Source organism: Clarias gariepinus, chromosome 17, assembly GCF_024256425.1.
Source record: "Clarias gariepinus isolate MV-2021 ecotype Netherlands chromosome 17, CGAR_prim_01v2, whole genome shotgun sequence".
In the NCBI taxonomy this organism is placed as follows: Eukaryota; Metazoa; Chordata; class Actinopteri; order Siluriformes; family Clariidae; genus Clarias; species Clarias gariepinus.
The window spans coordinates 13868795-13893327 of record NC_071116.1 but is presented as its reverse complement, the minus strand read 5'-3'; the positions used below and the strand labels follow the sequence as shown (position 1 = coordinate 13893327).

Below are 24533 nucleotides of genomic sequence, written 5' to 3'. Positions count from 1 at the left end.
GACGAAATAATCTCCAGCGACTACTCCTCCACACTCGATCATCTGAACAATCTGGACTATTGACAACAGCGCATATACGCTTTGTAGTTATTACGATAATAATGCTTATTGTAGTTAAGAAGATATAATGCTGCAGATGTTTGGACATACAATGGACAAAATGTCTTTTATTTAATCATCATCTGTTCAATATTTTTCGGCATAATAAAAAAAAACAGCCATTCCGTTGCTTAATTGATTAATTAGTTAATTACAGATCATGCCCATTATGTCTCAATTCGCCTGACACCCAAACGAACCACCGCGCAAGACTGTGTCCTCTTGGCGCGTAAATGCATGCACAGATGTTTTTCCCACTTTGCTCCTCTCCAGAATACAGGTGGATGAAAGGAGCGCGAACCGCTTCCCCATGCTGGATTGTAATAACAGTAACAGAAAGACATTGACAGGATAGGCTCGTCGCAAAAGAAGAAGAAGAAGAAAAAGAGGCCAGCTCACTAACCAGCTAACCAGCTCACTAACAAATACCCAGCTCACTCCTGCAAGAGCTTTTATAAGCAGCGCGCGCTGCTGATCCGCTGCTGTTGCGCACAGGTTCCTCACGTCAGCTCCGAGAGAGCAGGCATATTTTCGCGTGTTAAACATCAGGGGACAGACAGTGGGACAGGACGCCCGGGCGGGGTAAAATGCCCATTTCAGCTTTTATTGCAGTTTTCTATTTCAGACGCACTTTTAATCTATATTTACATATCCATGCTGTTTGTTCACCATTATGGCGTGTTCGAATGTTTTACACAAGTTCGCTGAAAATGTGATCATTCGTCCTCAACAGTAGTTGAACTACCTCAACAGTAGTTGGGTATTGTAGTTGAATGATGTTTTACCTAATCACACTTCTTTATACAGTACTTTATAAAGCAAGAAATATCTTATTAGGTGGCTTAGTGGTTAGTACTGTCATCTTGCACCTTCAGGGTCTGGGTTTGATTCCTGTGCATAAAGTTTGCTTGTTCTCCCCGTGCTTGGTGGGTTTCCTCCAGGTACTTTGGTTTCCTCTCACATTCCAGAGACATGCAGATCACGCTCATTGGTAACATCTTAATAGGCATTGTGGCCATAACCCAAATGGCAGGTGATCCACCCGTCCGGATGCCCATGCCCTCACTGGAATGTAGGCAGGGAAACTGGTGTTACCAATTCATGGGAGGCCGATGTCTTAATGGTTCCTGAGTTATCCCTGACCATCCGAAACCAATTTCCTCTCAGCTGAGGGTAAAAGTTTGGGTTTTCTTCCTCCCAATAACTTTTTCTTCGTTATTCCCTTTTGGGTTCCTTTTTTTTTTAACTCCCAATAACTTGTTTCAATGTACAATCATTTGATCTCATCTTGAAATCTGCAGTTGTTTATAAATGCCTCAAAGACACATAGAAAGGGATTTGAAGTGAAGAAAATGTGGTATGTTTTGGAAGAGTAAACATGAGGCATTCAGCCCCAAGAACACTGTGCATCTTGATGATTTTCTTAAAATTCTTATATTATAAACACACTGTAAACACTCCAACCAGATAAATACAGGTACATACAGTCATACTTAGGAAACTGGAGAACTCTGAGAAAATCCATCAAGCACTCAGAGAACATACAAATTCCATGCACACAGACCAATGTGGAAATCAACCCCAGGGCTCGGGGGTGCAAGGCGACAATGCTAACCACTATGCCACTGTAATTAGTTAATATAAATCAATTAATTAATTAATAAAAACCCTAGCCAACACTATTTTTTTTTTTTACATAAACATTTTTTCTTACATTGAAATATGTACGATTTTAGAAGTTAAATATTTAATCTGCTCTAAAAGCCAGTCATGCAATACAATTTCTTTATTTGATCAAACTTCTGGCACATAACTCTGCCAACCCACCGTTTAATTCTTTATTCGATTGGATCTTTCAAATTTTCATTTTTTCTTTAAAATTAGATATAATCTTATAAGCAATTGATTTAATTATGATATTTTCTGGCTGCATTCCAAATGAAACTAAATAAACTAAATAGCTAAATAACAGCGTAGATTTAAGCTGACAAACACTGAAAAGCCTTAAAAATAAGGAGATTTGCTAACAATGTAAATTCACTTTTCACATTACTAGCAACATCTGCAGAGTTTTCTTGGTATTCCAGATCTCATCGTGATTTACATTTCTCACTGTGGAAACTGTAAGCTAAAAAATGCTTTGCTATCTTCTTGTAGCCTTCTCCTGCATTGTGGGCATCAATAATTTTTATTCATTTTCAGAGTTTTACACAGCTGCTTAGATGAACCTATGGTTGTTGAGTGTCTGCAGGTGTGTACACAAGGTTTGAAGAGTCAAAGTATTTGTGATGCTTTGAAATTGACATTTACTAATGACAGCTGTTGCCATGCATTAGATCTAATTAACTGATTAAGACCTGAAACCTTGTAAAAAGAATCTAAGACTCTTAGTGTGCCCAAACTTTTGCACAGTGTCATAATACTGTTTTTATTTTTTATTTTGTTCAATTTATGGCATAAGAAGTAACTACTGTATGCATCAATGTTTTCTGAGGATATTGTGCGTTTTTTTTTTTCAATTTCCAAGAGAGACTGTTTTTAATCAAATTAATCAGATCTTTTTAATAAAAAAAAAATCAAGGAGTGCCTAAACTTTTGCATAAGATTGTATATATTGCCTCCAGCTTGCTCATTATGGACCTATACAGTATATGGACAAACTGAACACACACACACATATGAGAAAGGCCTGCAATTTTCATCATCGGTATACTTCGACTATGAGAGACAAAATAGGGGTAAAAAATTTTTTTTAAAAATTGCATTGTAAAATTTTTTAAAGAATTAATTTGCAAATTATGGTAGAAAATAAGCATTTGGTCAATAACTAAATTTTATCTCAATACTTTGTTATATACCCTTCGTTGGCAATGACAGAGGTCAAACGTTTTCTGTAATTCTTCACAAGGTTTACTGTTGCTGGTATTTTGGTCCATTCCTCCATGCAGATCTTCTCTAGAACAGTGATGTCTTGGGGTTGTCGCTGGGCAACACGGACTTTCAACTCGTTCCAAAGATTTTCTATGGGGTTGAGATCTGGAGACTGGCTAGGCCACTTTAGGACCTTGAAATGCTTTTACGAAGCCATTCCTTCGTTTCCTGGGCAGTGTGTTTAGGATCATTGTCATGCTGAATGACCCAGCCACGTTTCATCTTCAAAGCCCTTGTTAATGGAAGGAGATTTTCACTTAAAATCTCACAATACATGGCTCTATTCATTCTTTTCTTTGCACGGATCAGTCGTCCTGGTCCCTTTGCAGAAGAAACAGCCCCAAAGCATGATGTTTCCACCCCCATGGTGTTCTTTAGATGCATCATTTCTCCTCCAAACATGACAAGTTAAGTTTTTATTAAAAAGTTCTATTTTGGTTTCATCTGACCATATGACAGATGCTCTCTAGTTACTTTAGACGGGCCTGGACAAGTCACAAGTCTGGCACTGGTTTTGAATTTGAGACCCTGGTGGCACAGTGTGTTACTGATGGTAGCCTTTGTTAACTTGGTCCCAGCTTTCTGCAGGTCATTCACTAGGTCCCCCCATGTGGGGGAGGTCTTGCACGGAGCCCCAGATCGAGGGAGGTTATCGGTGGTCTTGTATGTCTTCCATTTTCTAATAATTGCTCCCACAGTTGATTTCTTCACACCAAGCTGCTTACCTATTGCAGATTCAGTCTTCCTAGCCTGGTGCAGGTCTAAAATTTTGTTTCTGGTGTGCTTTAACAGCTCTTTGGTCTTGGCCATAGTGGAGTTAGGAGTGTGACTGTTTGAGGTTGTGAACAGGTGTCTTTTATACTGATAACGAGTTCAAACAGATGCCATTAATAGAGGTAATGAGTGGAAGACAGAGGAGTCTCTTAAAGAAGAAGTTACAGGTCTGTGAGAGTCAGAAATCTATTCAAGTATTAAAATATTTAATAGTATTAAAATATTTATACAAGTTTTTTTTTCCTGAGATGTGTATACATTTTTTGGCAGACTCTGTAAATATTGCTTCTTCGTGACAATATCTACTGATATCAACTGCATTAATCTGAGTCTTCTAGGACAAGAGTTTCTGGGACAAGACATTACAGCATTGCTGCATTTTGATTTACATTATTCACTCCCCAAAAATTAAATCAATAAATGTAATGGAAAACACATGATAAACATTTTTTGTCAACATTTGTTGAATCTAAATGCGGAGCATGTTAAGAAAGATTCGACGGCATTCTAGGGAAGGAGGGTTTGCCTTAAGAAACTGAATGTAAGAAGACATCCTTTGTGCACAGAAAAGAACACCCCATCACTGACTATACTATTGTCTGTGTACTGTAAGCATTGCAAGCAGACTCACAAACAGATGTGACTGCTATCAACGCAGCATGCCAACAGACTTTTCCAACACACCTGTGGCTTCAAATTGAAATTGTTAGTGCATCTGCCTGAGAGCCTCCCTTGGGTCCACAGAAACTTTGTAATGTTGATTCAAGGTCCCCTCCAGTGTACTTATTAGCCCAGTCGATAGTGCCTTTACTTTTGGCTTCATCCTGGGATCCTTACTAAAAGTTTCTAAAATGTTTAGGCATCCAAACAAAACAAAAGTTTTACAATGTTTCTATAGGTATTAACGCAGCTATTATTATACTCATAATTATACAGGTCCTTCTCAAAAAATTAGCATATTGTAATAAAGTTCATTATTTTCTGTAAGGTACTGATAGACATTAGACTTTCATATATTTTAGATTCATTACACGCAACTGAAGTAGTTCAAGCCTTTTATTGTTTTAATATTGATGATTTTGGCATACAGCTCATGAAAACCCAAAATTGCTATCTCAAAAAATGAGCATATTTCATCCGACCAATAAAAGAAAAGTGTTTTTAATACAAAAAAAGTCAACCTTCAAATAACTATGTTCAGTTATGCACTCAATACTTGGTCGGGAATCCTTTTGCAGAAATGACTGCTTCAATGCGGCGTGGCATGGAGGCAATCAGCCTGTGGCACTGCTGAGGTATTATGGAGACCCAGGATGCTTCGATAGCGGCCTTAAGCTCATCCAGAGTGTTGGGTCTTGCATCTCTCAACTTTCTCTTCACAATATCCTACAGATTCTCTATGGGGTTTAGGTCAGGAGAGTTGGCAGGCCAGTTGAGCACAGTAATACCATGGTCAGTAAACCATTTACCAGTGGTTTTGGCACTGTGAGCAGGTGCCAGGTCGTGCTGAAAAATGAAACCTTTAGTCTGGTACATATACTGTATATATATATATTACCAGACCCAATTAGGATCCCTAATGTTAACAATGTTAATAAAAATTCACCTTATTAAGTTTGAGCAATGAAAAATTGGAAATCTGTAATTTTTTTTATATACAGACACATGAGGCTAAATAAACATTCAATGAATTCAGTGTAGGTGAGCAGGCTTGAGCAATGTCATGTTAGGGGATTTATAAACTGCTACTGTACCACAGGAGCTATCTTTAATGCACTTCCATAATAACTATCACCATACACAGTGTAGTACTGTACCTATCAGAGCATACTTTTAAGCAATTTAATGCACAGTATTGGATTCAGCAATTTTAGTCACTGGTTCAATATCTAGTATTACATTCTATTTAGTATTAGCGTGCATAGTGTTGGATAGGGTATTCCTTTTAGCAGATTCCCTCCCCCCAATGTCTGAGAGGTTTGATGAGTGCTTATGTACAGTATGAACAGTACATAGCTGCCTACAACAACTGTGAACCAGGAATCCATCTTTAGACTGTATGATTTATTATCTTAGATAAATCATTATTAATTATGGAAACACAAATGATCTATAAGATCTATGAAACATTAACAAACCACCTTCCAAAAAACTTATGGATTCTTTCTTTTTTTCTTTTTTTCTTTTTTGGCAGCAACTACATGAAAAATTTCCAGCACAGTTGTCATATGCTTTGTTGTCGTTTTTTCAGCTGCTCCCATCGAGGCCTCGCCAGGGTTTTTTTTTTTTTAACATATTGTTCTGAGGGAGGAATTAGCAAAAATAGAGTCAATTACTTTAGCAATGTCAGAAAAGAAGTAAGTTGGTTGTCCATCGTTATCCCAAGGCAGTGACAGATGGTGAGATATAAAAGATGTCCAGGATGTTGCAAGATCTAGACATGGATTATACATCACCAGGGATGCCCTGCCATTCATGGTAAAATGTCAGCCAGATTTCCTGTGATGATGTCATAAGCATAAGAAGTAGTATAAAAACCCATATGATGTTATAATCTCAACCTGTGAGGGGGTAAAACATAAAAAATATCCAGCACCGAACCCTGTGGAACACAAGTGGATATGTGTGATATGGACCAGGGCCAGACTGTGATGGCTAGACAAAAAGCAATGCCTTGATGGGTCAGAGGTGATTAGGTGCCACAAGCAGGATCTACACAATATTAGGCAGGTATAATATTCCTTATATATGTTTGAGTTTGTAAATTAGGATAAATGACCATTAAAGGGGCTTATATACAGTAATAATAAACATCAATAATAACAATTTTATTATGTATAGAAACATTATAACTATAATATGTAATAAAACTCAAAATGTGTAAAACAATTTTACTATGTGTCACTGCTGTGAATTTCCTGTATAAATTCTCAAATTATCAAAAAAAATGAAAGAATGTAAAAAGCATGTTTGCTTATTATGCAGTATTATTTACAACAGTGTACAGTATTAAGCTATTTAATATTAAGAATACATATGCCATATTTTAACATACAAACATTTGAAACATACACAAATAACCAACAGCCAACATACAGTTTTAATTAAGTGCATTGTGTACATTTGCCACAATGAGTACAATAAATGTGTATAGACAGGAAAGACAATAGTTTAAAATTAGAATCTATTGTGAGAGGCTACATCATCACATTAAGTGTTTGATGCTTTGTTTCCTTTTTTTTTTTGTAATTTGTATTATACCAGTATACTTCTATATATAAAATTGGTAAATGTAGGGGGGGGAGACATGAAGGACATCAGAAGTTCATATCACACAAGCAGTTGCTCTTCTCTCACTCTCTTTACTGAATAAAAAATAAAAACTGTTGGTAGCATTCAAGTACCGAAATTAATTAAGGGGAGTTTAAATTACTGGAACTGGGTTAAGAACTGTCCAACACATTATTAAAACCTGTAAGGACTGTGCTGAACCTTCAACTTTGTGGAAGATATGTTTTCAGAAAAAAAATCACTGTATGGAGATGATCATTTAAATGATTAGTACAGATGCATAATAAAAACTGACAATTCAAATGACAACAATGTTTAGCAGGGAAAGTAAGAGCATTACATACTGTATGCACAATGTAATGAGAACTCACAGTACAGGATCAAGCTGTGTGTCCATCTATCCATCCATTCATCTATCCATCATGTATACTGTAAAAGCCTCAGGAGACAGTGTTATTAACTGGGTTTGCCTCAGTTGGTCAGGTCTATGTCTCAACAACGTTATGTGACAATAAAATGAATTCAGCTGCAATCTGAATGTATTGAATGACCCGGATATCACATCTATGGAGGTTTTCTTCCTTGATTGATTTACAAGTTCATTGTAAGTGTGCACCATCATCAACACTAAAGGTGGTCATTAAAACTTGGAGTGTCCATTTTTTCCCCCTGGACAGCAGTGTATGTTAGATTAAACTTTGTAAAACTTATTGCACTGTCCACCGCATGGAGTGTGACATGACTGTGAAATAACATCAGTACTCAGTCAGAGAATTCAGAGAAAGACATAATGCACACTAAGTAAATGCAATATTTGGGTCATTTTTAGAATAAATGTTAGAACATGCTTTTATGGTCACAGATTTTTTATATTTGGGCCCCATTTAGTCATATACTTAAAGTGCTGTTCTACTTGGTTATATTGTTTTCCTTGTGAATCACCTTCACACAACCTTGGTGATAAAGAGGAAATTTTTGTTCCCAATACCTTCCTCCCATCTTTTATTGCCTGGAGGGTTGCCTGCCCTGTGGGAACATATTACTGCACTCAGCACTGCAGAGCTAAGCTAGACATATTCACAGATCTGTCATAAATGCAAAAATTGTAAAGTGAATAACATTGATTATCCCCTTACAATGGTACCTGTACAAAGACCTGCTTCCATCCATTCGCATCACAGAAGCCCAGAACTATGAATTCAGCCAATTCAGCCCCTGTGCCATTTAAAGTTGAAAGATACAATATGTGCTGCTAAGAGACACAGAAAAAGTATTGCATATATAAATTATAGCAATGGTTTACTAATTCTTCCACTTACTAACCCCTCAAAAATCTTGTGCTACTATAGGAACTCTGGAGATTGACCAAGCTCACATGTCCACACAACTTGCATAAATCCTTTGCATATACAGTACTACAGCATATTACAATTGTGCATTACCTTCCCCAGTACTCTGTCACAACAGTCCCTTTATGTAACCATTCAAGAAGGATATATGGGGGGTGGGGGGGTAATTGAGGTGGAGGGGAGCATTGAAGCTTGTTTTCTCTGCAGTCATCCGGCCTAAGCACTGCCTCCTGAGGCCTCTGCTCAGCTAGAAGTGCTCAGTGGGGATTCGAATTTAAGCCTTAGAAAAGTGGCAAAATATTGCTCAAGATACAGGCTCCCTTAGAATTCATGTATGAGATAGAAAGAGAGTAAAATTAAAATTGTTACTGTTTGCATCAAATAAGAGGGAACTGTGGCACATCACTGTTCTTAAAGTCAACCGCACTGAAAGGTTTGAACATGAAGAGAATATAAAATATTTCTTTAGACATGGCAGGGGAACACACTATTGTGTGATTCAGACTGTGACAGAATGCCAAGTGTATAAAATGTAAAATGCTATTGATCTGAAAACATACCATTGCTCTTCACATGGGTAGACAAACACTGTATGAAAGGCTTTGATGGTTTATAGCAAATATTTAAATTTTTAATATATCATATGTTTATATTGCTATTTATTCTGCCCGGACAAAAAAAAAAGTCTTATACTCCAAAGATTTCTTTCAATCCCTGATTGTGGCTAGTAATGTGTTGGCCAATTCATCTCTGTAAATGATTCATCGTGCTCTCAGAATCGCTGGAATAAAGAAGGAAAGTGAAAACATTCTGCCATTTTTATACTTTCAGTCTGGGGTTTAACTCTTCTATTTATACCATTCTTTTATTCTTTTATTTATTTATTCTTTTATTTGCGCATGCACTGACGTGCATGTGTCTAGGCTGTCATTTCAGAAAGTCGTGCTTATACCTGTCTACAGGCTGTCCACAGACAGGTTATTCTGTGTGCACTGAGCTCCAAATGATCGTCTGTCCCCAAGTTTATTGATCTCCCTATGGCTGCCAAAGGAGTGAGAATCTTTCCAGACTTGTAGCCCGTCTTCCCCATGGCTAGAGTGATAGCACGAGGCACTGGCTATTCCCTCATTATAGCTCCTTTGAGGAAGACTGTCCTCATCCTGGCAACCATCACACACTGGGTCAGGGCTCTTCTCCCTAGATAGTGATGAGTAAAAGTCTCTGTGGCCTTCAAACATATGTGATGGATAGCTGACTTCCAGGGAGTGCACACTGCCGCCTAAACGAATGCTGTCACTCAGCCGTGTGGCGGTAAGGATATGAGGAGCTGGTAGAAGAGGAGAAGAGCACAGTCTGTTAATGGATTCCAGGTCAGTCATTAAGGGGTCAGGAATCCACTTCGTAGCCTCCCAGTGGTATGCTACAGGACAGAGAAAGACTGTTTTAAATACACTACTGTACTGTATATGGCCAACGGTTTAAGAACTTACGAGGATTTACACATAATCACAACCATATGTAGAACCTTTCCAACCAGTTACACACAGTTGTAAAGGATGTCTTTGTATGCTGAAGCATTACAATTTTCCTTCATGATTATTAAACTTGATTTAGTAAAGCAAATGGTCCTGTGCATGAAGCAATATTCTTTAAAACATTTTACAAAGGTTGCTGTGGAAGAACTCGAGTGGCATGTACGTACACAGCCCTTATGTCAACCCCACTAAACACATTTAAACTGAATTGGAACACAGACTAAGCCTCAGACCTGACATCAGTTTCACACGTCTACATTACAAAATTTTGTGAAATATCTGCCCAGAACAATCGCAGTCGTTATACAGCAAAGGTGACTAAATCTGTAATAAGATTTTTTTTTTTTTTTAAACACCTTTTTAAAAAGGGAAGGGGAAAAAGCTAGTTCTCTTTGGTTCATGCCTTAAGTTTGATGTTTGGCTGTTTGTGACTGTGTGGCTTAACTAATAGAAAACATTTCTCTAAAACTGGTCAGGTACAGGCACTGGACTAGACTTAAAATGGATCCAAAAATGTTCTAAAATTCCACCAGGAAGCCTGAAATTAAATTAATTCTCAAGACCACATAAAAATACAAGAAAGTCTGGCTCTTTTAAAGAAAATATGAAGAAATGAGGGATGGGTCACTATAGTGCAAATCTTCAGTACAGGTAAAGAAATTCTGCAAAGCTGTCTTTAAAAAATATTATTAGAATAATTTCTACATTGAGCTGCTACACAAAAAAAATTTAATAAAGGTTTATGATTTTTAAACTTTTCATATACCCTACTGAATCAGTGTTAACAGCTGGTAAAGAGCTGTTAAATTTGTTAAAGACACTCAGTCCACCCCCATTGATCTGATAAGGTGATTGTTCTTCCTACTGCTGTACCTGCCACTGTAATGCGTCAAAGGTGCTTAGTCTCTTCTTTCATGCAGGCTGTACTGCCATACCTGCTGTTTCTTCCCCCACAGCACTGGAAGGACATGACTAACAACAAGGGTTTCTATAGCCTGGGAGAATTTGAGCATCACAAAAAGCATTATGGTGCAGTAAGGTGCTGTAAGTGCCTATCACAAATGTTCACGAATCAGCCAATTTGGGCATGGCTCAAGTTCTTAATCTTCTTACCTAAGAGTTTTAAAGAACAAACAGCTAATAATCCAGCTATGAAAAGCACAAGTTTGAGAAAGTTGATAAAGTTTCAACAGTTTGTCCAAAGACGACTTGTGTCTTGTTCAGTGGCAGAGATAATAGCCCAAAACGGTAGGAATAAATGACAAAAAAAAAGAAAAAAGAAATTGAATTAGAGTACCATCAAGCACAGCAATATTTGATGGTGCAGATTTTAAAATAAATAATTTGCAGGAGGTTCCACTTCCTTAATGTCTCAACAGGACGAAAGTGATGTGCAAGGATTGAAAACTGAAATACAAAAATTCTCCAACATGTAGACGATGTTCATCCAGCCTTTTAATTTTGTAGCAGGAAGAAAAAAAGATCACAGATATTACACACAAAAATGTTTACTACCTAAACATTCTGGATACTTGCATCATACCTCAAACTAATTAAATAAAATTGTTTTATTGAATAGGATATTTTTTCTATAACCCCTTTAAGTTGAGGGAAACTTTGCAATCAATGGCTGCCTGAATTCTGGACCCCCAGGACATCACCAAATGTTGATTTTCCTCCCAAGAGATACTTTTATTTTTATTTTAGTGTTTATTGCAGCCTATTTCAAAGAAAAGCATGCAGAATTTGGTTAAGGTCAGGTGACTCAACCTTTTAAGTACATTCCATTTCTTTGGGTTGATTTCACTGTATGTTTTGTGACTTTAGCAATCTTTACTGCAAATCTGTGTCATATCACTTTTTTTTGCATTCGACTGAATCTTAGCAAGAGGTATAATTCTCTACACTTTAGAATTCATTGTGTAATTTTAGCAGTGACATCATCAATAACCACCAATGACAAAGATTCATTGGCAGATATGCATGCCCATGCCATAACACTGCCTCCACCATATTTGGCAGATATGGTATGCTTTGGATTGTGAAGCCTTCATTTTCTTCTCCATTTTTTCTTTTTCCAATCATTTGGCAACAAATTAATCTGGTTCCAAAACAATGCAGGTTTTGATAAATGTTATCTAGTCTGAAGTTTAATCTCCCATTTATGTTCTTAAGTGTTACACAATGTTTTCATCTTGAGATTATCTGCCTTTATGTACAGAACATTCATAAAGAAGTCTATTGATTTTAGACTTTAACAATGATACACCTACAGTACCTCCTCCAGAGAGTTCTTGCCTCTCTACTAGATGTTTTCAAGGGGTATTTTATCACCAAAAAAGAATTGTAATTATTCTCTTTAGAGTCTTTTTGGTGCTGCTGAGGTTGGCACTGTATCCCTTTTTAATATGTACCAATTTGTTATTTGCTCTGATCTCCCTAACAGTTTTTAAGATAATGATGACTTTTGATGACATAATGAAGCTCAATTGCGAAGTCAACACTTATAACAACATTCTACAGCTTCAATCACATTTTAATTGATTAATCTCAAATCTACATCTAATTGTTTACTGTACTTATGGACCTGCCTGTAAATCTCATTTAATTTAGCTTTTGTTGTGTTTTTCTATTTTCAACACATTTTGCTTCGAGTTTGAGTTTTTTTTTTTACTTTGCTGATTTCTTGGTTTACACTTGGTTACTACACTTATCAGATACAAATACAAATTGAGATACTTATATTGTGTTTTACATACAGTGCATAGCGTATTGATATAGGCTACAGTACACCAGATACTTTATTCTAAAAATCTATGTATTATTAAAATTAAAGACCGCAAACAAAATGAGGATATCATCATACCTTTACTGGTGACGTGGTCCGCTGCATCATTGACCCGCCGTATCACTGTCACAACGGAAGCTAATTTTGGGTTTAGGCAAACAACAACCATAACAAAGCAATGGGTCATTATTCAAATACTAGACAAAAAAAAAACAACCTTTATTAGGGCTGACAAACTTATTCATTATTTATGACTTATTCATAATATTAAGATATTATATGGTATTAAACACTGGTTGGAGTGGTCCCCTGCACATTTTTGCCAAGGGCACCAACAAACTGTAAAATTGTCACTAGTCCGAAAAAAACTACGAAAAGTAGAACTAATCTAGTAATTTTTCACTAGCAAATTACTTCACATCATTATCATATCTTAATTTTAAAAAAATCTAAATGTTATATAAACAGGTTTTAGACTGACATTAACACTGAAATGTAATAATTAATAAATATTCATTACCTGGAAATATCTACTGTGCAGTACCGCATAAAAAAACACTATATTAAACCAATCTTATTATAATGTGTAATTTGTTTAAAAAAAAAAGGGTGGAAAATGTCGCACATAGATATTGTACTTGTATTGTATAGTTTTGACTACAAGTGAAACCATTGCTAATGCATCAGTATCAAAATACAAATGATTGCAATGTTGCACTATTGACTGCTGACACTATAATTAAAGTTTAACAACTGTTTCACACATAAATAACACATTATTAAAAAATAACATTTTATCACGGAAACCATAATATTGCATCTCTTTTCCACGCAGATGAAGGAATGCGTCAATCGCACGGGCGCTGCCAGCAAACAGCATTTGTTTGTGTGCATGTAAATGTACTGTGATTGTATTAATTAGTTTTGTCTATTCCATTCTGTTCATGTCCTGAAACACACCCCCTTTTCCTCCTAATTTACAGAGGGAGATATATTGATCCTTTCTCAATACAGCGAATTTCTCTGAGCAAATAGTTTATAATAATTTCCATGGATGAAAAGAGGGGGAAAAAAGGTGAAGCTTAAACGCTACATGAAAAGAAGAAAAAAGCTTTAGAGGTAGATGTTGTGAAATGCTTCAGATTAACAGATAATGCCCAGTGATGATGAACCAGCATTAGCTCGCAGTAGTAAACTTGCTACTCATTTTAATTATTATGATAGTCAATATTAATTTAAAATAATGCGGAAAACATGATTTTTAATTAATATTGACTACCATAATAATTACTAGCACGAGCTAATGATGCTATTGATTTTAGGTATACTGATACCTATTCAGTTTGATTGCCAGCCTTTTCACTCGGCTCAGGCAGAGAAGGGGAGAGGTGTTGGTTATCATCATTAGCAGGCACTGGTTCATCATAACTGACCCTGCTGCACTTGCAACTTACACTGATGAGTGGTATATCTTACACTGCATCAAGACAAATTCCCCCTGACCAGCTAAAATATTGTTTTAGATGTTGTTTGTCTTAATGTTCTTTTCTTTGGTTCTTTGTAATACAAATATTACCAAATATATGTTCAGTGATACCTCAAATAATATGTTTAAATAGCATTTATTTCTGTATTGTGTTATATTTTTGTACTAGTGGTGTAAAAAATTATTCTCCTTATTAATGAGCCAATGTCTTGTGATGTGGGATGTGGTGGGCTGCTGTGGGCCATGAAGTCCAGGACCACTTTTTGGTCCCAGTCCGCCCCTGTTAATATATCTGTAGCCTAAAGTAGCTCAGCCCAGAACTACATCAACATTAAAAAGAGCAGCTGAAAGTGCTGCTTTAATATTCCTTGTTGGGAATCTATAGATTATGGTGATTAATAGTATACTTGGTTTAGGTATACTAAATACTATATATATATAATATACTGGTTTAACAAATTTGTGTTAAATTATACTGCTTCTGTTAATGCTACAGTGGGCCAAGTACTGCAAATTATATTTTGAATCAGTCTTAATCTGATCTTTTTTTAATTTCTCCACTGCAGCTATAGCATCCATTTAAAATAGTGTCGACATCTGCTGCCAAAAGTTTGGTGGGTATGTCCAATCTACAATCTACTCATGACAAATCTATGGGCTGACACTAGTATACTTTCCAGATGGACCCTTCTACATATTCTTAGTACCACAAAACTCTACCACAAAACTTACTTTGCCCGCTATTATATTTATTTAATCAGGACCTATATGCTTTATCATAAAATTTCAGAGAAAATCTAACTTTAAACACTTTAAGACTAACTTTAAATTTGTGTTTTTCATATTTTAAGCAAAAATATAACTTTTACAGTTTACATCTTCCTATGCCTGCTTATTTTCCAAAATAGAATTACCACTAATCATTCAGTATTTATTCATATACCAGAGCATCCTAATCATTAATTTATTGCATTATGTGGAGGTGCAGGGTTAGGGTTAACCTCCTCTCACCTTTCAAACCGTGCAAAACTACTGCTTGAAGCTTTTTGCCACTCACTTTTGCGATGCACCTTCTGCTGCAATAGATTATTATTATTTTTTGCCTATAAACTTTGGGTTGCTTATTAGAAATGTAAATCCAAAATGATCCAAAGTTGCTTTATGATGCTTATTTTTAAAGCATTTTTTCTATAGATAAGGTATAATTAAATTATTAGATTTTTTAATTATAAGGAATAATTTATAACTAGATTTTTTAAATTATAAGGAAAAATAAAAAAATCTGCTTGTGACTGCAGTTTCTTTTGAAACACCAGTGCTAAAACCCACAACTGTTTGGCAAGCACTTGTTTGGTTTCTACTTTCAACTGAACTATAGTTATTACTGCTGCAGATCGTTAAGATTATAAGCACAGAAATGTCTTAAGCACAGTTATAAGCACAGAAATGTACACCTAACTACAATCTCTAAAGGAAGTTGTTAGTGGTCAATGTGGTACTTATGGTGGTGGTGAAGGTGGTTTGGGATGAGATTACAGTAGAAGATGCATAGTTGATATGCTGAATGTAGCCTCACCGTTGTCAAGGCAGAAGTCAGATCTAACAGAGTGAGCTTCACTTGTATTGCTATCTGAAAAAGAAGAGGCCTCATCCACTGCAGTCATAGACTCTACAGAGAAGTAGAATTAAGGATTTAAACATGTACACACACACACACACACACACACACCTTTTAGCATGTATCATGTAATTAATTGCTTTATTTAGTGTTGACCAGGATAGTGTAAACTGTTATAAGCCTCAAATGATGTCTTGGGGTCCAATTAAAAATACAACAAAAACAGTTATATGTAATATTTACAAGTCATGTGCTTAGGTTGAAAGCAGAATAGCAGAGTAATTACTAAATTTAAATGTAGAATTTTATTCAGGATTTTCCTGTATAGCCAGGGCCACAAAGACAGATGACAGATTGTGAGTATACATTATTTATTGTTGAGCCAGATTTAACGTGCAGATTTAACGTGTTAGTTTCTTTAAACTAAGAAATAATATATACAGTAACAAATGGAACCAAAGTAATAACTAGGTCTATTATCTCACTGTCTCTCTTTTTCTTTGTGTGTGTGTGTGTGGTTTACATGTTTATGTAATCATCTCTTTACCCCATTTTGTGTCCATTTCTTGACCATCTGCTCGATAGTTTCTATCTTGCCATCTTCGGGCCTGAGTATCACATTCTTCATTTTCATCATCATCTTCATCATCTTCATCATCATCCTCCCAGGGAGGGTTACGGAGGGGGAAGTTGGGCAACAATGAGGGCAGATTTGGAGCAACGCTACACACAGCTACCCCTCTTCTAGGTATACCCAGGTTGTGTGATCTTAACTGAAATGTGTCCATTGGGGGTGGACATGAGATGCTGGCAAGACCTGCTGTTTCCTCCCTCTGAAACCTTGGTGCTGTGTAAGCAGTAGGGCGTACCATGACCTGTGGAGGTCCTTCAGGTCCTTCAGCACCTGCACACATTTCACGTAGGGGATAGCTATTCTCTGCGGAGATGCCTGCTGAATCAGCGCTGATCCCGTCCTTACGTAGCAGCTTCTTATGGAAAACAGCCAGCAGCACAAGAAGCACCAACACCACAAAAAGCAAAACGGCAATACCAATCACTTCTGCTGGGCCAATGTAGGACAGCATCTCAGCCTGTGTTCCTGTTACACCTGCTGATGGCTGCCCACAGAACTGGCCCTCAAAGCCAGCTGTGCAGTTGCAGTAGAATGACCCGAATGTGTTCATACATGTGCCGCCATTTTCACACTCCTCCCGGTCACACTCGTTCACATCCTCACTGCATCTGTGTTAATAGGGATCAGTTAGGTTTTTTTTAAACACCCCAAGATAAAGAATAAAACACCGCCTGGCCAGAAAAATGCCACCACCTGACCACAACTAAACAAATAGTTAAGAGCCTTCCACTGGCCAATGAAAAATTAATGCAGTTATTTATATGGTTTAGCTGGCAAACAAGTTATTTAACCATAACTAATGCAATTGAGTATATTCTCATTTTTTAAACAACCATGTCAGCTCAGGTTAGCTTAGTGGTTAAGGCATTGGTCTACAGTTTGGAAGGTCCCAGGTTCAAACCCCATGACCACTAAGTTGCCCCTGTTGGGTCCTTGAGCAAGGCCCTTAACATTCAAATGTTATGTATAATGAGATAAAATATAAGTTGCTTTGGATAACAACGCCTGCTAAATGCCGGATTTGTCAGAATTAAATTGTGAAATATTGGTTGAGAGATCATGAGAAATCTTTTCACACATAAATTGGTAATCATTGACTCCAGACCTTACCTCCATTAAGAATCTTTAGGATGTGCTGGAGAAGACTTTAGAGAAGTAATGCGACTCGCGATGGAAATAACTGTTCTGACATTGCATAAGCTTGTCAAAACACCACGACAGAAAATGTGTGCAAAAGCAAACAGCAGTCCTATAAGATATTAGAGTGTGTGACTTTTTTTGGTTGGGCAGTAAATTATTCATGTTTAAGAGACTTTTTAATCATTGAATATAAGTAATTCATAAGCAGACCATAGTTTAAAAACCATTGAGAAGTTGTGAAGGATGTTACATTTTAATGAATGTTAAGGAAACATCTTCCAAATTATTATTTTTTTATGCAGTGGTTATCCAATGCAATTCCATATTAACTTAATTTATTTGAGTACTTTCTAAAAATTAAGTTTATTAATTATTTCTTGAAAAAATTTCAAACAAGCCAATACACATCCAAATAACAATAATAACATGTTTAATACCTTGCTAATAGATATAATAGATATAAGTTAAAATAGAGTTCTTTTGCTTTAAAAGTTTTATAATAGTTTTTGCCTAATTTTTTTTCATAAAAATATTGTTATAAATATGTAAAGAATAATTTACAGTAATTAAAAATTAGTATATTTGGGAATTTAAAGCCTCCTTCTCGACAACAATGCTGCCCTCTAATGGAAAAGCTTTTCCTACAAAGCCCACAGTCTGTTCATTAACATGAACACAATCATACAACCAGATAATAATAATTACTTTATCTATCAATAATTATAATGATATAATGCAGTGCTTAATTAGAAAATGCATGTTACATGACTAATCAAAAAATAAATGCAATGAGGAATTATATTTTATAATACTGTGTGTGTGTGTGTGTGTGTGTGTGTGTGTGTGTGTGTATACAACCTTGTTTGTGTAAATGTAATGTTGGATTAGATGAAAATGAGGCTTACATGAGTCCAGTGAAGCCTTTTGTGCAGCCACAAAGGAAAGTGTTACCCACAGCTTTACACTCTCCTCTGTTCCGGCACGGTGTGGGGACACAGGCTGAGACTCTTGACTCACAGAGAGTACCAGTGTACTGTGGTGGGCAGCTGCAGGAAAAAGCTATGGGCCCATTGCCGCGATAAACAGTAAGAAAGGTAATAAATCATTAATCAGTCAGTTATCACTTGATTGACAGCCATCACATTTAATCATTAAATACAACACACATCAACTTCATCAGAAATTGTCTTTAAATAAATTTTAATGGTATCATCGGATAACTGTTCAGCAATCAGCAAAATGGTTTACAGATTTTTTTTATTATAATTTATTACAGAACTCAATAAAAAGCCCCATTAAATGATTTTGTTTTGTTACTTACCAAAGCTAATAGGTCATTTGTACTTGCTTTAATTCATAAACCTCATGCATACAAACTAAATTCCTAAAAAAAAAAAACCCAAAGTTTTAAAAAGCGATTTAATTCTACACTATTCCACACATCTTACCTCCAGTGGCCAGGCTATTGCAGGTGGCACCATTCTGGCATGACACCTCCAGACAGGGGTTAGGGTAGAGGACGCAGCCCATCTTCACCTCACTGATTGCGGTTAACTCACCATGGCGGTTTCTCTTACTCTGTAGTGGCAGCTCATTTCCGTTCAGTGTTATAGCACTCAGGCAGCCCTGGAAACCATCATATGGCATGGAGTGCCTGGGCTCACCTCTCTGGGACACCAGAGCCCCAAAAAACAGTGAAACATTAGTGGTAGAAGGCCAGAGATGAACAGGGATCTGGGCATCATGCCAGCGTTCCACATGGCTGTCATCCAGTGAGAGTAGTGTATAGTTGTAATTTAGACTTAGGCTCAGAGCATGCCATGCACCATCATTTATGGGGCGTCCAGAGATGCCCAGTACATCGAGAGTTTTGGCACAGTCCAGCTGGAACCAAAGGCGCCCTTCCTCAATCTAAATGCACAGTATAGCAGTCTGTAAGTGATATGCCATACCTGAGTGGGCATTGCAGAAAAGACATTTGAAGAACTAATTAAGATAGTAATATGAGTTTGATCATGTCTATGTGTACCTAAATATGCATGTGTGTGTACAGTCATGTGCAAAAGTTAGTACCCCATCTTTTAACTCCATGTGTTTTTTTGTAAATGATAATAAAAAAGTCGCAGAGGGTGATCACCGTGACACTGTTTTCACTGTGACATTATTTATTTAACAAAAAGTAAGCCAGAAAGGCAAAAAAACATGTGGGCAATACTAAATACCCCTATGATTTAATAACTTGCGGACCCACCTTTAGCAGCAATAACTTAGGAATTATTTTCTTGGGCATTTACTTCTGCACATTTCTCTTAAGGTTCCACCTCAGCATTTCAATTGGGTTGAGATCTGGACTTTGACTTGTTCATTACAAAACATTCATTTTTACAAAAAAACATAATTTTTAAGCCATTCTCATGTAGATTTACTGGTGTGCCTTAGATCTTTGTTTCCATGATCCCATTTCAACCGAGCTTTAGCTTTCAGACAGAAATAATAGAATAATTTGGTATAGAGGAGTTCATGGTCAACTCAGTGACTGCAAGGTGCCAAGGTCATGTGGCTGCAAAACCAAATTATCCCCCATCCACCGCCGTGCTTGAGATTGGGTACAGTGTATTTTGACTGAACTGCTGTTTGGATTTCGCAAAACATGGTGCTGGGCCTAATGACTCAATTTCAGTCTTATCTCTCCATAGGATGTTGTTCCAGAAGTCTTGTGGTTTGTTCAGATGCAGTCATGGCAAACCTCAGTCATGCTTCCATGTTCTCCTGCTACAGAAGCTTTCTCCTGACAATCCTCCTCAGCAAACCGTACTTGTTCTTACAGTTATTGTGCTGTCATGGACTTTAACATGTAACATGCTCAGTGAGGTCTGTAGGGTCTAGCTTTTCGATTTTTATATTTCTCTGAGCATTGCATGCTCTGGCCTTGGGGTGAATGTGTTGGGATGTGCACTCCTTGGAAGATTAATGTGCAGCAATCATTTACCTCCTTAAATCATTTTTGGCTTCATTTTCATAAATAATACTGAAAATAATGGCATGGTGAAAAAAAAAGTCATATATTGTTGTTTGTCTGATGTTAGATTTGCCTAATACTAAGATCCGCTACGATCAGATAATTTTTTACACAAAACACACATAACTAAAAGTGAGGGAACTAAACTTTTGCACATGACTGTATGTGAGAACCATAATATATATATATATATTTTTTTAACATTTGTCCCCATGATCATATAATTACTGTAGCTAACACCACTTTCTTTTATGATTGTCAATTGCGAATCAAGCTCTGCCACCACTTGCAAGTTATCTTTCCAATCTGTGAAAAGAAAATGTTTCTTTTAAGGTCCCACCACAGCATTTCAGTTGAGACATAGACTTTGACTTGGTCATTAAAATCCTTGATTCTTTTATTTTTTAACCATTGTGATGTAGATTTACTGGTACATGCTTGACATTGATAAAATTATTATGGCTGTGTTGTGTGCTGCTCCGCTGTTTTATGACACAGTCATAGCTTTACGACGCAATTGAGGTCTCTGTTATTAACAGATTTATGATACACTTAAGGCCTCTTTTATGATCTGACAGATCATTTAAAAAGCGTAGCAGTTTAAGCAGGTGTGGCGTGAATGACACCAATTTGTGCTTCGAGTTGTTTTCCATATGAACAAACAAGGCTTGATTATGAAAATCATGCTAAAATGTAGGTATTTGCATGTAGAGATGTTTGTGGAATTGCTCTTTAAATGAAACAAAATTGTGATTATAGTTTTTGCATCTTCAGGTGTTCACACTGTGTGCTTAGTTTCAGTTTTATTGTGCAAACCTTTGAGAAATTCAGTTTTTTGTTGTTTCTACGCATGTGCATGTAATACTGTGTACTGTACAGTATGTGCCTGCACAAGAGCATGTGTGTTTACCTTTAGCATGTGACAAAGCTCAGCATGCCTGTACATTATGACTCCTCTGTTTTGCAGGGTTCTGATCTTCATGCTGACCTTTATAGCCCCATCTCTCTTGTTGGCCGTCACTTTGTACTTAATATAGCTGTTCCCTGAAAAACTCAGAGATGTCTGACCTGCAGAACACATCAAAAAACATCAACATGCCATGGGGAAAACAGAAATGCTTGCACACACACACACGCACACACACACACACACGCACACACACACACACACACACACACAGTGTCTGTGACACATTCTGCATATATAATAATATATGTACATAAATCTGTGCCCTTTCAAATTTATGCCCATAATTCACCACTGAAAATTTGATACATTTCACCTACTGCACACTATTGGTCATAGTGTAAACCTACCCTGTGCAACCTGTGCATACAAAAGACTTGATATAACGGGTCACAAATAAGGACAAGGTGGGTTCAAACCTGCACACTGGTGAAGAGTTTCAGGCAGGCACTGGCATGCAGAGGGAGCTGTTGCAGCACTATGGACACACTGCATGTCAGGAGGACAGGCCTGGCCACACATCGCATCAGATGTTGAACATATTCCACCTGCTCAAGAGAGCGCAGCATGTTTAGGGCAGGAGCTATGCAAAAAAAGGCTGAACAACCACCTGGAAGTACAACACTAATATTAGGTGTGATTAGAAGAATTTTGATTATAGTCAGCAAGCACTTTATTCGGAACACTATATTAATACTGGGTCAGTTGCTGTCTGTCGCTAACAATAATGCCACAGTCAGAATCACCACTCCTGCCAAGTATCAGCATTATTTTATTTATTGCACTTCTGCAACATTAGATATTTACATTAAGGAGTGGAGGTGTTTAAGCAATTCCAATAAAGTGCTTAGGAAGTGCTTTGGGTTACTTGAAAACCCAATTTTTGAAAGATTTAAAAGCAACACAAAGTTTCCATGCTGAATAAATTAAATAATTACATCAAAAATCTAGTAACATTTAAACACTGCTTCATAAAAAAGACAATTGTACAACTTTCATGCCTGAACTTAAATGCTGTCATTTGTGATCATAACAGTTTACAATATGTCACATGATAGGTTATGTTACCATTGACATAACAGGTTAATTCAGATGCTACATTTTGTTATTTATTCTTTAGTTGTTGAGTAACAAACTTCAAGAAAGATCAAGAAAAGAAACTTCAAGAAAGATGTGCCATGGACATTATCACATATATAATACCTATTGCTACTTTTTCTTCCATGATTTTTAAAATTAAATTACCCTTCATAAAGAGTAACATTTACATGATAAATATCCATACTGTGCCCAAAACAATTTTGAACATTTTTATTAATTGTAATGAACAATAAGTTATTTAAACTTATAAAAACACATTAAACTATTGACAGCAGTTTGACTAATGTCTATTACCCAGTGGTAAGCTCTTCAGTCAACAACTTTATTAACATGTTCGATTATAAATAGGGTAGGATAAGATGTCTGCAAGTAAGCTTGAGAGAGACAGATCCACTGTGTATGACAAGGTAAGACAATATGCGAAATCTAATTTAGTTATCAAAGTAGGGAATCATTTTTAGCTGACTATAAAAAACAAGTAGTCAACAGATTATGATTCATAGCAAAAAAATACATCAGGCATGACATGGTTTTGTCTTTATTATGACGCAGGGTTTGAAAAATGATTTACTAAACTTCTAACTGTTAATTCATGGGTTTTGACATGCAGCCTGCAGTCAGACGTACCTGAGCACATGCAAGTCTGTGTGCGCACAAAACGTGGCAAGACAAAGCTCACTTTAGAGGTACCATAAGTGATAAAGTCAGCAGGTTCCAGCTTTAGGCTGAGTTCACACACACTATCACCACAGTCCAAATCGCCTGAGCAGCTCTGATCCAGCACATCCACCAGCTTCAATGTTCCTCCTAGCTTCTCCCGTAGTTCACCCAGCCTCAGTGCCAGCTCCCCAGGCTCCAGATAACCTCCCTTTTGTGCTTCCACAGCCAACAGGACCTCCAGCTGGGAAGACTGTGTCACCGACTGCACCCCAATAATATGAATTGGCTCTGGGGTCTGCACCATTCTGGCCCCAACCAGTACATTTTGAATAGTTTTCTTCAAAGGCTTTAAGTATATTTCCACGAAGTCCTCTGGAGAGAGGTCCTGGAAGCGCAATAAGACGGCATTCTGCACCATTTCTTCTGTGGCCACCTCAACCTGCACATTTACCCCCACGGTTTCTGAGAAATGACCATCACTGACTGTGGCATTAATGCAGTACCTGGAAACATTGATGGTGTTATAAAATACCATACAAGCCGCAGTCTGAAACTAAATAAACAAACAGGAACATGCTACCTGCCAGGCTCCAGACCACTCAGGGCCACAATCTTGCCATCTTGTCGGTCAACACTGAACAGGCTTTTTGGCTGAGGCTGCTGTGTAAAAGACAACTCATCATTCTCATCTTCATCCCTGGCATAGATTCTTCCAATGATGCCACCAGGAAAGACACCTTCCACCATCACTATAATGATCTCTAGAGGAACGACCACAGGCTTAAAGACACTTCCTCCAATCACATGCACAACCACAAAAGAGGTCGAGGACAAGCGAGGCTTCCCAGAGTCCCATGCCTTACTCACAAGAAAGAAAAGAAAAACACATGAAAACATATATTACTGTAATTAACATGAAATTACAGTATTTGTATTTTTCAATGCACTTTATTGTATCTATGCAAGAACTAACACCATATTTTAACATTAATAAACCATATTGATATTTTGTTTAATTATTTGGTAGGACGATTTTACTAAAACAGCACCTTAAGTGAATTTGTATTAAAAGAAAACAAATGTTGCATGTTTCACCAAAATTAATATATTGATTTAGGTTTTACCAAATAAAAAGGTTTAA

The 24533-nt window shown here is 36.9% G+C and overlaps 1 protein-coding gene across 1 annotated transcript in view; it reads right to left on the bottom strand.

Moving 5' to 3' along the window:
- Window positions 1-9367: 9367 nt before the first annotated feature.
- Window positions 9368-24533, bottom strand: part of LOC128505418 (protocadherin Fat 3) — a 54946-nt gene continuing 39780 nt past the window's right edge. The window contains exons 19-28 of the mRNA XM_053475819.1: window positions 23973-24250; window positions 23360-23895; window positions 22051-22179; window positions 21575-21732; window positions 19094-19556; window positions 18551-18704; window positions 16419-17113; window positions 15830-15922; window positions 12846-12905; window positions 9368-9864 (exon numbers count right to left, since the gene is read on the bottom strand). Coding sequence (XP_053331794.1) covers window positions 9401-9864; window positions 12846-12905; window positions 15830-15922; window positions 16419-17113; window positions 18551-18704; window positions 19094-19556; window positions 21575-21732; window positions 22051-22179; window positions 23360-23895; window positions 23973-24250 — 3030 coding nt within the window. The 3' untranslated portion in view covers window positions 9368-9400. The remainder of the gene's footprint in view (window positions 9865-12845; window positions 12906-15829; window positions 15923-16418; window positions 17114-18550; window positions 18705-19093; window positions 19557-21574; window positions 21733-22050; window positions 22180-23359; window positions 23896-23972; window positions 24251-24533) is intronic.